Genomic DNA, 14,335 nt, shown 5'->3' on the forward strand with positions numbered 1-14,335 from the left:
ATAAAAAGTGAAAGGGGTTATGCAAACAGCAGCTTCCTAGGTGAGGGAATCATTTTGCCTTCTCCAACATCAACCTCCAAGTAAGCACCAAAGGGAAGGGCCCAGCTGCCAGATTCACCTGCCAAGAGATGCCAGCCAAAGATCCCCTTGGCCCAGGTATTTGCACATCAGAGTTGGGCTCTGCACTGAAGTGTGGAGGACTGGCTGAGCTCAGCATCTCTCTACTGATCCACCCCTGACCCCAGATTCAGAGGCCTGAACGGACAGAGTTACTAAAACTTCTGTTCCATAAAATGGAGTAGAAGGGGTGATACCACACCTGGGCGAGGCAGGCTTGTGCTTTGCAGGGTTTTCCTCCGGGTAGCTGAAGCCGGGTGACCTCTTGCTTCGGAACCGCTGCGAAAGAGCCCTGAATTGCCCTCGTGTCCGGCAGTCTTGGGAAGGAAGGGGAAGTCTGCAGTGAGCACTGGTGTTTAAAGCAGGACTCCATGAATTGCAGCAGCTCAAGGCAGAGCTGCCCTCCTGCACCATCCACCCTGGATATATCTCTTGGGCCAGAGGGAAGGAGGCAACAAAGGTGTGGAAAAGGGTGTGCATCAGTCATGGATTACCATGTCTCAAATGGACATCTGAACCAGAATGCAGCCCAAAGGGACCATGGCAGGATCTGAGGTTTAACGGCAGAGATTTAGGCTCCCAAATGAATCTGTGAAGTGGCACATGGTGGGGATCATGTCCTGTTTCAGTCTCTCTCTCAGCCAGAGACCAAAGCCCTCAATGAGGTAGACTTTCAGACAGATTAAATGAAGCTAACAGAGCTAACAGGCTTCCTGGAGAGGTGGCCAATGTCCTAAACCTCTTGGGGTTTAAGAAGCATTTGAATATAATAATAATTAAGGCATGATTAATAATTTGCTTTAAATTTTGATCAGCCCTGAATTGGTCAGGAGGTTGGACAGCATGATTGCTGCGGGTCCTTTACAACTGAAATATTCTGTTCTATTCTATTCTATTCTATTCTATTCTATTCTATTCTATTCTATTCTATTCTATTCTATTCTATTCTATTCTATTCTATTCTATTCTATTCTATTCTATTCTATTCTATTCTATTCTATTCTATTCTATTCTATTCTATTCTATTCTATTCTATTCTATTCTATTCTAATTCTGTTCTGTTCTATTGTATTCTGTTCTGTTCCTATTCTATATTCAGTTCTCTTTGCACTCATTTACTGACACAGGTGTCTCATGGTACAGACAGAAATCAACTACAATTTCATAAAATCTTCTGTGGCATGTGACAAATGCCAGCCAGAGTGATGCTCACATCAGTGAGTGCCAGAGCAGCCCTCTCCTTACCCTCACAACAGTCCTGCCACAGGCGGAGGTCCACGGCAGGAATCTCCTCACAGCTGACCATGCCCTGCAGGTATGATGCCACCTGGAACACATCTCTCTGCAGCTGCTGGATGTGGTCACTGTTGTCACAGATGACACGAGCCAGGGACGCCTGTCTGATCTGAGTCAGCTGTGCCGGCGTGAAGACTCCGGGGTTCTCATACCAGAATCTGCAGTGGGGTGTAATCACAGCATGACTCAGGACTGGGAGAGGAGGGAGGGAGTGAGTGAGTGAGTGAGTGAGTGAGTGAGTGAGTGAGTGAGTGAGTGAGTGAGTAAGTGAGGTTGGGAGAGGAAAAAGAGCTCCCTGACATCTGTGTGGCAGCACCCACACCCCTGTAAAATGAGCGTCTGCTCTGGTGTCAGGTGGCTGCAAACACAGACGGCTTTTTCTGAGCCCACAAACCCCCGTGCTCCTGCCCTAAGTGCATCACCAGGCAAAGACATCTCATTCACACAAGCAGCAAACAAGGATTAGAAAGAAGCTCCTGTGGATATTTTCTAGGATTTTCATGAGATATTGGGAACATCTCAATGATTCCCAGTGTTCTGCAGTGAAATGAGAATCATTAAATCAAGAAAGGACACCTTGACAGTAACTGTGACAAGTGTTTTTGCAAATACACTGGAAGGAGAATGCTGTTACTCATATTGAAAGAAAATAAATAATAAAACATTACAGATTCTACTTCTTCCTGCAGGGCGAAAAACCACCCAAAGAGAATACCAAAGGATTTGGGATTATTCCAGTGGCAATACCTGTCTCCATCCCTCAGCCTTCTGAACTGAGTTGTTAACAGGCACATCAGTGTTGGTCCCACTCTGGTCCCAGGGACAAGATCCTCCACCATAAGCGCTGGAAACAGGTCAATATTTTTGGTAGTTCCATATAAACTGCAGGATATTAAAAAAAAAAAAAAAAAAAAAGTTAAGAGGCTCTCAAAGAGTGGCGATAATATAAATCTGATATCAGCATAGAAATGTGTATGTCAGGAACTCTGCTGCACAATATTTTTAATGGTTTTATCTAAAAGACAATAGGACAAAGACCTGCCTTGGATGAGGCAGCCAGGGCAGATAGGATGCAGTTTAGTCTGACTGGAAAATAGCTCCAAGGCTGAATCTGCTCCCAAAGTACACCACAGCAGTGCCTGACAACATTCCACCCAGAACCAGACTGATCACTTGGAGAAACCTCATTTGTCTTACCCCATTGTTAAACCTCGGTTATTACCCTATCTGAACATCTCTGGGGGGCAATATCTGGGAAGGTTATTCCATGGGTGTACTGGAAGAAGCAGGAACTTTTCACTGACTGGTCTCCAGTAATTTTGATCCTTCCACATCCAGGCTACAGTACCTCCTGAGCTTTTCTCTGATCTCCAAGTTCTTTATCTCATTTCGGAGGTCCTCAAACTCCTGCGCAGAGGAGAGGTTGCAGAAGACCCTGAAGTCGTTGTAGGGTGGGATGCCGTGGTCTCGCCCTCTCTGGATGTTGATAGCAGCCAAGTCCAGCGACACAGAGTGTGCCATGGAGAAGAGTTTCTCCGTCAGCTCCATGTTGAGGAGTTCAGAGGGCACCCGCATTTTCCCAGGAACCCCAAACAGCCCACGGAGGAGGGGGTCAATCCCCCCCTCCTGCATGATCCTGAAAGGGGAGAAGAAGGCCTTGTGCAGGGGGATGTGGCCTTGTCGGATGGGCTGGAAGGTCTCGTTCAGCCGGTACAGGATGGGATTGATCAAGGTGTGCCCGAAGCGGAAAGCGGCCGTGGCAAAGGCGTTGAGAATCCCCGCGTTGACGTTGGGATCGTAGCCTTTGTACTCACCCAGCATCTTCATCCCAGCCTCCCCGAGGACCTTGGGCAGCCACTGGGCATAGGTGATGTGCTGCATCTGGGCACCCACAATCTTCCGCGCCTCGTGGTACAGGAGGTCCCCGTCCCAGTGCGGGTTGAGGGCAGCCAGCTCAGCGGCAACGCGGTTGTGCTCCCTGAACCACAGCGTGTGCATGGCCGTGAGCCCCAGCTGCTCGTTGGCACGGTGGTCTCCTGCCAGGAAGCACGGCACGGGGCTCTCATTCTCATCCCTCATGCACTCCGTGGGTGGCCCCACGGCAAAGGGAAGGAGGTGCTTCCCCGAGCTGGGTACAACTGGCCCTCGCTTCAGCAGCCCTTTCTGTCCGCCCAGATCCCGCAGCTCCCGCGATTCCTGCTCCGTGCTGCCGTAAACGTTGGAGGCGTCGATGTAGGATGTCAGGTGGTTGATCTGCTCCCTGGCATAGACAGAGTTCATCAGCAGGGAGGTCATCCCGCTGCCACACACGGGGCTGGAGCGCACAAAGAACATGCAGCGGCCGTTCCGCACGCGGGGGTCGTTGGCAGGGACCGTGATGGAGAAGCAGGGAGGGTCATTGCTGCACACCTCGCTGCAAGGGGCTCCGTCTGAGAAACGGGACATGCTGATGGCTGCCACGGTCTGGTCCATGTCGTGGTCCAGGAACTGGCCCCACTGCATGAGCATGTGTGTGAACTGGTCATCAGGGGTGATGGTCTCTGTCCCGATCATGGCAGTGGAGACAAGGCGAGGCAGAGGAAGGGGCAGGTCCCTGGCATCTTCTGCCAAGGAAAACCCTCGGGGGAGGTTAAATCCATTCTGGTAGGCTGGTTTGAGGAGCCTCTGGAAGGCTGTGAGGGATGCACCCCACATGGGGTGCTGGAGGTTGTTACAAGAGCCATCGTGGGTCCTGTACTTCTTGTGGAAGCAGATGTCGGAGCAGTTGGGCGTGCGGCGGTGGGCGGAGCAGCCCGACAGGTTGGCGATCATGGTCAGGTAGTGAGGGGACACCAGGTCATTGTAGCGATAGCCTGCAGAGGGAAGGGCAGAGCACCGGGTCAGGCATCAGCTGCAGCCTCCTGATTCCCACTGTCCCATGGAATGGCTCTGTGTGAAAACCCCTTTCAGGATGGACACGGCACAGCCGGCTCTTTGAGCGTGATGTTGCTGTGGAATTTATGGGAAGCAAAGGAAGCATGGGATCACATCAGGACCACAAAGCAAAAAAGAAAGCGAAAAGAGTTTAACTGCGCAGAGCTGGAAAGCAGAAATGTTGTGACTGGCAGAGGAAACTATGGGGGTGGTCTTGGTCCCTATTCTAGGTTTATTTTATGGCTCCCTGGGTTATTGCTGCCACCACGAGCTCCATCACCCACCCAAGCTCTACGTGACGAGCAGCAGGAAGCTGTGGGTGACTGCCAGGGCGCTGCTGGGCCGTGTGAAAGAGCTGAATGATGCTGCATTGTGTGGATGCTGACAGGGCAATGAGGAGGAGAGGCTGGCAGTCCAACCAGCCCAGACCAGACCTGCTGCCTGGAGAGAGACTTCTCACATTCTGGAATACATCCAGCCAGGAAAAAATATTTACAGGCCCCAAACACACATCCCTGCTCCATGATGAATCACACGTACAGGTAGAAGCACACAGTGTACGGGAATGTTCACTGTATATCAAGGAACTGCCAGGTAGGGAGTTTTGGGGTCCAGCTGCTGCATGATTGCCTCATTAGGTATTTTTACTGTTACATTACTTTGTTGTTTGCTATCTTAGCTCAACAGAAAGAATCTGAGTTGCTGGGACTTACCTGAGTTTGTAGCTAAGAGGTCAAAGAAGCAGAGACCAAAACGGGATATCCCACTTCCTCTGTTACAGCACCCAAATACCTCAGAGTTCCCAGCACTGTTCTTGTTGCTATTTGGAGGGCAGGAAACATCTCAGACCATGTTGTTGAGGGTCTGAATTTCAGACCCACAAGGATGCTCCTTTATCAGTTAGATGGTTAATATTTTTTTGAGGAATAGGGCTTTTATAGATATCTAAGAAACCTTTATCAAAACACAGAATTGAAACATTTTCCTAGGTATCAAACTGGTTCAGTGACTACAAGACCAGCCCTTCAGCTGTTAAAAAAACCTGTGAGATACAGAAAGAATTGCCAGCCAGACAACACATTTCTTGATATACCCAACATTTATCTGGATTTTTGATATACCACTGCACATTTTAAACTTCCTGGATGTCTCCACATCTACACAAAGTTAAGGGAAATTAAATCTCTCCTACCTGTGACATTCATGTCCACAATCAGCCCTTGCTGCACGTGTTCCTGAATCAGCTGCAGGGTCCTTTCAAAGATCTCCCCTGCCCTGGCTGTCTCGATGGTGTAGGGGTCCCTTGGGTAGCGGAACAGAGCCAGGAGGTCATTGGGAGTCTTGGGGCGCCTATTTCCAGGAATTAAAAGTGATGCAGGATCATTAAAATTAATCAGCTCTGCTCAGGGCAGTGAGACCCTACAAGCAGCAAGAGTCAGGTTCTAAGCTAGTCTATTGCTTGGCCCCCAAATGAGTGTGTAAGAGTAATGTGGCTTGCCTGCACATTGCAGATGATTAAAGAAAGGATATTTTTCCCCAGGAAAATGTACATATTTAATTCCCTCAGCTTCTCTGTTTTTTTTTTTTCTGTGATAGTAATTTATTTTTTCACTTTTCAGCAGCTGAAACACAAAGGGTTTCTGGCTTAATACAGGCTATCCATCCTTCCAATAAAAACATATATTGGGGTAGAAAAGGAGGGAATCATATTCACTCGAGAATTTATTTTTTATTGAGGAAATGGTTGGAATTTTTATATTATTATTTCTGCTCACCCTCCACAAAGTCAGTTCCATTCATAAAATGACTCCTCTGATTATTTTCCTTTTTATTCACTATCTCCAGAACCAACTCCAGCTGACAAAGCACAGCTAGAAGTGACATAAGAGATGATGCTCGTGCATTTTTCCAGAATCCCAAACCTGTTGGGAAGCTCTATCACATCCTACATGGTGCAGCTTCAACCTCCAGCACTCAAAACAATCCCATAGCTTTCCTTTGCGGGTTGCCAGTGATAAAATGAGCAAGCTTCATTTCTTGTGTGTTTTTTATCACTTTTCTGCTTCAGGCCCCAGCTCGAGGCACTTCCCACACTTACCTGCTGAAGAGCTCGGTGCGTGTGGAGTTGATGGCGTGGTCCACGCTGCTGATGGCCTCGCGCAGCGACGTGGCCACAAACGTGTCCCCGCTCCGACCCACGTCCGTGGCTGCCCAAAGCACAGAGACACAACAAAACTCCCTCAGTTTGCTTCGATATTAATCAGCCCTCCCAGCTCAGGAAAATCTGTGCACCAGCACCAGAGTGACCTCAGTGCAGAGCAAACCTCATTGTAATATAAACAGCATTGATTTATTTTTTAAGACAGATATTCTGAAGAATGTGAACTGCCTGAAAAGGAAGGTGACTTTTTCAGATGTCTGTGGACACACATTCAGAGTTTTCTCCTGTACGGCTTTGCAAAAAAACCAATCTGTTTCTGTTAGTGGTTAAACTGCAAAAAGAAAATGTAAAAACCACAATGAGTTAACCAAAAATAATATGTTTCCTTCCCATAAAGGTACTTCTCAAATTAATGAAATTAATTTAAATATATTGCTTATACATTAATTTTCTGTTTGTGGAACACTTATTAATTATTGGCAGTAATTAATAGATATTTATGATAATAATAGTTCAAACTTAGTGCTATCACATCTGCTACATAATTATAAATCAAAAATACCAAAGTTATTGTTGGAATACCTTCAGAAGTAAAGAGATCTCTTCTTTAAAATTACTACAGGATGCATTTTTTAAGCCAGGGCCTTTGTCACAGTTGAACAAACCAATTCCCAGCTGGCTACTGGTGTATGAAGCATCAATCAAGAATGAACCACAGAAATTATCTCAGGGAATATTTCAGACAACAAAGGCATTTCTGACCATTTTCAGCTCCCTGCTTATAACCCCTGTATGGAAAATGTTACTAAATTCTTCTAATAAGTGAGCCACTATCTATTCTGGCTATGGCTGGAACAGCTCTTTACTTATATTTTAAACTTTTTCGCTTGCCTTTGATTTCTCTTTCCCCTTTGCCATTTTTCTTACCCTGTAAGAAGTTCAATTTCCACTCCTGACCTCTGGTTTGACCAGCAGGAGGGCTACTCCTCCTTGTTCATTACAGCTTCCCTAACACAGAGCAGGAGGTTGAAAACCAGACTTAGCTTCCATTCCCAAGGGGGGTACACAGTCTAAGGTTGCACTTGATGATCTTGGAGGTCTTTTCCAGCCTTAGTGATTCTGTGAATCTATGATTCTGTGACTGAGCAGACATTTTAACCCCCTATTTGCAGCAACGATGTTGTTCTGCTCTTCCCTTCCCTGGCATGTGAGGTTTTGGTCAGATGATGATTTGTGAGCACGTTGGCACATTTTAATAAATTTCTCCCTCACAGCAGAGTCAATAACTACACAGACACTGACAGCTGGGCTTGCAGGAGGAGGTTTAAGACAAGACCTTTGGCTTTGCAGGGAGCAACTGCAGCTCAGCTGAGAAAACAGCAAGGGGCAGCAGCTGGGAGCTTTCACAACGAGGTGACTCCAATCCAAGGGACCTGTCTGCAAAGAAGCTGAAGAAATAATTTCTTACATAATTATCTGTTCAAAGTGTAGCTGTCCACAGAGCACAGCACCTCCTTACAGGGGAGCCAGAGAGGGCTCAGGGGAGATACGGTACCGGTGATGGTGAGCTGCATGGCACTGGAGGTGAAGCCAAAGGGGTTCCTTGCTATGCACTCGTATCTGCCCTGGTCAGCCACACCCAGGTCCTGAATGGAGAGGGTCCCATCCTGGCTGATGTGGAACTTGCCACTCTCTGTGATCTGGATGCCCTCCTGTTGCACCAGCAAAAGACAGAAGCTGTGTCAGAGCACGGAAAGTGTCCCACCAGCCCAGCCTCCAGCCTGCTCAGCAAACCCAGGGATGGATGTGATGAACAAATGTGGCCACCAGATGTTAGCATTGCTCTTCCAGAGAAACCAGAGCGCAGTCTGAGGACACCTGCTCCTGCTGTGAGGAGGTCCCTGCTCGGCTCCTTCCTCTGGCCCACAGGTTGTCCCCACAGGTTGTCCCCACACAGATACCCCACACAAACAGGATGGCTGGAACAAGTCCCAGGCCCTGATGCTCTCACAGAAGTTTCATGGCACAGAATTAAGTTGAAATGTTTCCACTTTTAGGACAGCCTGAAACTGATGGATTTTTGCAGGCCTTGATCTGCAGATCCCAGCTTTTTCTGTTTCTGACAGCATCACTCCAACCCAACCTCTCTGCCATTCTGGTGGCAGAAGTGACTTTAAATTTTACTTTTTTATTCTGCTGCCCTGCCCTGCCACAACCTAAAGCTTGCTCTGCTGCCCTCTCAGGGCCTTTCCTTCTGCTCCCACTGCTGGCTGAGCCCACAGAAAGCTGCAAAGAATGAAAGCTGTTTCACCTCCCACCAATTTTGTGGGATAAGTGTGGCTCAAGCATTTCTGTGCCTGACTGTGCTCCAAGGCAGGGCAGGTAACAAGGGGGGTCCCAAGTGTTGTACTACAGAACAGCAGGAGAAAAGTCAGAAGAACTTCATCTAATGAATTCTTGGAAAGAGCAGTCAGGCTGCTGTGTGATTTTGAGGGATCATGGCCTTGCCCTGTCAAAGCTGGAGCCAACAAGCATCATTCAACACCATCAGCAGGAATCCTGGATATAAGGACAAACTACTTAGAAAAAAAAAATCAATTTTCAGGTTGTTAATATTTTTCCCCAGGAATCAAGTACTTATCCTGGAATGTCACTGGCTTCAGGTGACTCTTTTGGAAGTAAGAACAGGAGAATATTTACTGCAAGGCTTTGAGCCTGAGAAACTGCAATGTTCTCTTAAAAAACCCAAATCAGTGGAAATGTTGGTCTTTATTCACACGTATTGCAAGACTAATGAAGCTGTGAGAGGTGTTGAAGGAGAGAGTTGTTTAATTCTCCCCCAGGGGAGCCGTCCCTCTCCCCAGAGATGTGCAATCACCACGTACCTTGACCCAGGTTATGGTGGGCCGAGGGTCTCCCTGGGCAGCGCAGGAAATGGCAACGTCCTGGCCTGTCTCTGCCACCAGGTCCTGGGGGGGACGGAGGAACACTGGGATCACTGTGCAACACAGGGGAAAAAATCACTGGGGTGAAAAATGCACCAAGGAAAATAGAGAAACCTGTGTATAAAAAAACCAAAACCATCTCAGCACGGGAAAAGCAGAGCTGCTGCTCTTGCAAGGGCTCTGCAGAGGGGCAGCAGCTCGCCCTGTGCTCTCTGTCCCGCTACCAAGCTCTCTGTTTGCAAATGTATGTAATTTATGTTCATTATTTTCTGCTCCTCTGCATCTCCACTTGGGGCAATTACACAGGAATGTGCTGCATCATTTAAAATACCTAATTCAAAGGCTTTCTAGAAAAGATGCTCCAGCTGGAGCAGGGATCATGACTTGCTTCGGGAATTATTGGATGAGGCTCTCTCGAAGTGCTAGTCAGGCCAGATTAAGTAATTATATTGATCTTGCTGGTCTTAAAACATTCTATGACTTCTGTGCTTGAAGCTTCACTAATTTCATGTTTCTAGAGAGTTTCCTTCCCTCCAGTCTGCCATTAGTAAAACCCTGCCCTGTTTGTGAATAAGAAGGAAATTTGCTTATTTAAAAGAATAATTTATAAGGGGGGCAAAAAAAAAGCAAAAGCTTTTAAAAAATTAAGACAAAAAAATAAGCTTTAATTAAGCAAAATTAAAAAAAAAAAAAAAAGGAAGACACATCCTTGTGTGTCTTGTGTTTTACAGAGTCTTGATTTTAGAAAACCTAAAGTTAGATTGAACCTATGACCTGGTAGGGAATGCATAAGAGTATTAAGGATAAAGAGCCAGAGTTAAATGTTTGCTAGAAGAAAACATTATGTTTTGCAGAATGTTTTACTTGAAAAAGAATTTTACAATTAATTCTATAGGAAACACAAAATTTTAAATATATATATATTTATATATTTATTTATCTATTTTATTTTTATATATTTTTAAAATTTAATATTATATATATATATATTAGTAAGGATTTAATTAATACACTTATTTTTGTTTTAAATTATCCAGTTTTTCCTTTACCAAAGGAATTTTCTCGATGACAACTCCCAGACTGCAGCAGCTTATTCCAATTTACAAACCTTGGCTCTCGGGAAGCCTCTCTCACACTTCCCACCAGCTGATGGAGCCCTCATGGCCAGACATCTGCTCCCAGTGAAGAGCAAAATCCCATCCCGCAGGAGAGGGGTCAGATGGTTATTTACCATAAAACCAAACCACCCTCACACCTGTGCCAGCCCCCGTGCCCAGCTCACCTCGCGGGGTGACCGAGAGCTGCGCGGCGCGGGTGGCGACGCCGATGGCGCTGATGGCGTGGCACTCGTACTGCCCGCGGTCGTGCAGGGCCACCCGGCCCACGCGCAGCGTGCCCGTGGACAGGACACTGTGCCGCCGGTCACTCGGCAAGGGCCCACCTGGGCGGAGGAGCAGCTCGTTAATTCCCGTTAATTCCCATTAATTCCCGTTAATTCCCTCTGACAGTCCTCATCCCATCGACGCCAAAGGGAGTTTTGCTTTTATGTGTTCTTCACATCTGCTCGTGGCTCTGGAGGATGTTAGTGGGTCGTTATAGAGTTTCCTAACTCCAGCACTTTGCCTATTGGACAAACAAATTCCTGAGGGCCAGTTCTGATCTTGCTTCCTATGGGAATCGAGGACAAGACCCCTTCCCAAGACACCTTCTCATGTATTAGACAAAAACAACCAGCAAGGAGGGAGGCTTCAGAAGGGGTTGAAACAAGAGGGGGAATTACTCCATTACCTGTGTTTCTAACTGGGGATTCTAGTCAATTATGCTAATTTGAACTTATAAAACTGTACTTGCCCCATGTCACATGTGCTTTGCCACATGTGCATTTCCAGCACATTTTCAGTGTGCAATTTGCCATGTTTGCATGGATGCCTCCGGTTAAAGACCTGCTTTTATATTACTTCCTACATTAATATTGTCTCAAAAGTGTTTTGTGTTGTTTCTAGATTTTGAAGGCATCACCATCACTGGAGGAGTCTGTGTGATAGTCACACATTTCATTCCCTTCCCAGCATCAACTGCCTGAAATATCACCTTTACACACTGAGTTGTCTTCTCTGGTCAGCTGGGAAGAGCTAGAAGCTTTTTTCCTTCCTTCTAAGTATTTTCTTAGTGCAACCTGCAGATTTTTTGACCCCTGATGGATAGCAAATCACCAATTATCCAAACTCTCTGCTTCATCAAATAAATGAGAACATTTGGTATTGCCTTTCTAAATTTGTTGGTCTGATTTTTTGTTTTGGAAACAGTTGTTTTAATATTTTCTCTGTTTCAGGAGAAAAGCTGAAAACTAAACTGCTTTAACAGACCCAGATAAAATTATCAAAATTTGTCAGGTTATCAACTTTTTATATATATATATATATATATACACACAATTTTCATCCATTTATTCATCCTCTGCTTATTCATCCCAAACACTAAAACCCCCCACACTCAAAAGGCTTTGAGGTGAGCAGTGCTTCACCATTTCCCCTCCTCTTGTCCTGCTTTTAGCACGTGAAAGGACTGTAAAGCTTGGTTGACTTTTTTATTTATGGAGTGCTGAGTGCAAACCTGGTTACAAAGCAGTTATGAACCTTGCTTCTTGTCACTGTGCTCCTTTCCACGTGCCTAAGATATATTTTCTGGGAAGTGGAGGAAAACAGGTTAAAGGAGATGGAGAACATGCTGGCAGAGCAGAATTTCAGCTGGTCCTTCTTAACTCCGCGTCAGGGCCATTGCTGTGGAAGCTGGAACACAATACCCACAAACTCTCCACAGCCCTAAACCATTAATTATGGCTTGTGAAGCATAAGGAAAAGTTGGAGGACCTCTGGGCCAAGCATTACTGGCTTCTGTCCCAGAAAGTGTTGGATGAGATCAGTTCAGTGGAGCCAGCATTAACAATTATTTGAGACTTTAAAAGTTCACCACCACCTGTTGTCCCAAAATCCTTTTTCCTAAGTTAAGAGAAAACTCTGAGGAGTGCCAGTGAACGGTGCCCTTCTGCAACGTGCTCTCCAAGGGCAGCAAATCAAGGACAATGACACAGAGCTGGCACATGGTGGTGGCACTGCAGAAGGAAGTGGTGGAATTATCATCCCCAGAAGTGTTAAAAAAAAAAGTGTAGATTTGACATTTAGGGACACAGTTTAGTGGTGAACATGGCAGTGTTGGGTTAAAGGTTGGAATCGATGATCTTAGAGCTCTTTTCCCACTCAAACAATTCTATGATTGATATCCACTGACCTGGAGTGTCCAGACCTTGCCTTTCAGAGCAGGTGGGAAGCCACTGCAGGAAGAAGTGTGAGATGGAAACCATCACACTCTTTCCTTGTGGCAGAGACCCAAGATGCTCCTTCCTCAGTGCTTAACACCATCCTTGGTGATCTACAACACAACTCCTTGTGGGACTGGGTCTGTGCTGGTCAGTTTGTCCTGTGCCACCACTGGAAGCCACCACCCTGGACCAGCAGCTCAGCTGTTCCCACCCACACCCCGTGGATGATGGCAGGGAGAGAGAAACCACGAGTCAAGTGGGGCAGTACCTGCCCTTGTCCAGGTAATCACTGGGGGAGGGTGACCCTCAGCAGAGCAGGGGAAATCCACGCTTTGTCCCTCAGTTACTGTCTGATCCGTGGGAATGACGAGAAACCTGGGGGAATCTGGAAGGGAAAGCAGTGACTGAGCAGCAGGAAACAGGCAGAAAACTCAGGGAGTTCATGGGAGCAGAACCAGTCATAAAACTCAAATACATCCTGCTGGCTGAACACCGTGCCCCAGAAATGTCACAGAATCTTCACAGGACCAGCCTGGGAGCCCTCACCTTGCACTATGATCCTTGCTGTGGCCTGGATGGATCCCTCAGAGTTGCTGGCATTGCAGTTGTACTGCCCCTGGTCCGAGAAGGTGACGTTCTGAATGAAGAGTCCTCCAGAGCTGGTGGTGGTGAAACGGGAATCCTGTGGCAAAGGGGAGCCCGTGCCAAGGGTCCAGCTGATGCGAGGAGGGGGATGCCCAGAGACCCCACACTCCAGGGTGACACTTTCCCCAATCAGTACTTCAGTGTTCTGTGGCTGGATCACAAAAGAGGGCTTGGCTGGAAGGAAAGGAGAGCTTTAGGAACCAGCTCTGCTGCCTGCTCACTGATGGACACAAGTTGTTTGGACTCCTCTGCAACCCACCCTGGTTCATCCCTGACATCCAAATCCTCGCTGTGAGCAATGGCCCCAGCATCTTCCTTCCACCTCCTCACACCCACTCACTCAGTGCTGGAGCATCCCCATGCCTGTGTCCCCTTCACCCTTGTGCTGCAGAATTCATCCCAGACTTCAAACTCCCAAATTACCTTCAATCCCTAAGTACCCTTTTCCCACTCCAGAGGGAACCCCTTAAGCTCAGGCCTCGCTTGGCTGTCGCCGCTCTCTCCCTCAGCACACCAAGAACATCTTGGCACATACAAAGCTGGGACAGACTCTAATTTATCTCCACTCCCATCCCCATCCCCAGCCAGGTTGTAAAGGGGTGCACAAAGCTCAATTACATGGGGTGCCAAAATAGCGCAGCACAACTTCCTGTGTCTTCACCTCCCCAGCAATGTTCTTGGCCATGCACTGGTAGATGCCTTTGTCCGACTCCTTGGTGTTCTGGATCATCAAGGTACCATCTTGCAACAGGTTCAGGCGGTTGTCATCTTTCATGTCAATCTCATTACTGAAAAAACAGCCACAAACAGGCAAAAACTGAAAGGAAGGAAGACTGGTGGTTCCCCCTGGGGGATCTGGGGGCTTTGCATGGCAGTAAGTTGGTGTTTCTGGGAGCTATTCTGAGACTTCATGAAATTTGCAGCAAGAGTTCTGATTCA

The 14,335-nt window shown here is 47.0% G+C and overlaps 1 protein-coding gene across 1 annotated transcript in view; it reads right to left on the bottom strand.

The window, feature by feature from the left end:
• Positions 1–14,335, bottom strand: part of LOC131585063 (peroxidasin homolog) — a 44,641-nt gene that overhangs the window by 3,215 nt on the left and 27,091 nt on the right. Inside the window, exons 9-20 of the mRNA XM_058850754.1 lie at positions 14,015–14,184; positions 13,298–13,570; positions 13,020–13,136; positions 10,715–10,873; positions 9,373–9,485; positions 8,043–8,199; positions 6,425–6,533; positions 5,519–5,676; positions 2,762–4,265; positions 2,161–2,295; positions 1,363–1,571; positions 320–434 (exon numbers count right to left, since the gene is read on the bottom strand). Of these exons, the coding sequence (XP_058706737.1) occupies positions 320–434; positions 1,363–1,571; positions 2,161–2,295; positions 2,762–4,265; positions 5,519–5,676; positions 6,425–6,533; positions 8,043–8,199; positions 9,373–9,485; positions 10,715–10,873; positions 13,020–13,136; positions 13,298–13,570; positions 14,015–14,184 (3,219 nt within the window). The remainder of the gene's footprint in view (positions 1–319; positions 435–1,362; positions 1,572–2,160; positions 2,296–2,761; positions 4,266–5,518; positions 5,677–6,424; positions 6,534–8,042; positions 8,200–9,372; positions 9,486–10,714; positions 10,874–13,019; positions 13,137–13,297; positions 13,571–14,014; positions 14,185–14,335) is intronic.

Source organism: Poecile atricapillus, chromosome 15 (genome assembly GCF_030490865.1).
Source record: "Poecile atricapillus isolate bPoeAtr1 chromosome 15, bPoeAtr1.hap1, whole genome shotgun sequence".
In the NCBI taxonomy this organism is placed as follows: Eukaryota; Metazoa; Chordata; class Aves; order Passeriformes; family Paridae; genus Poecile; species Poecile atricapillus.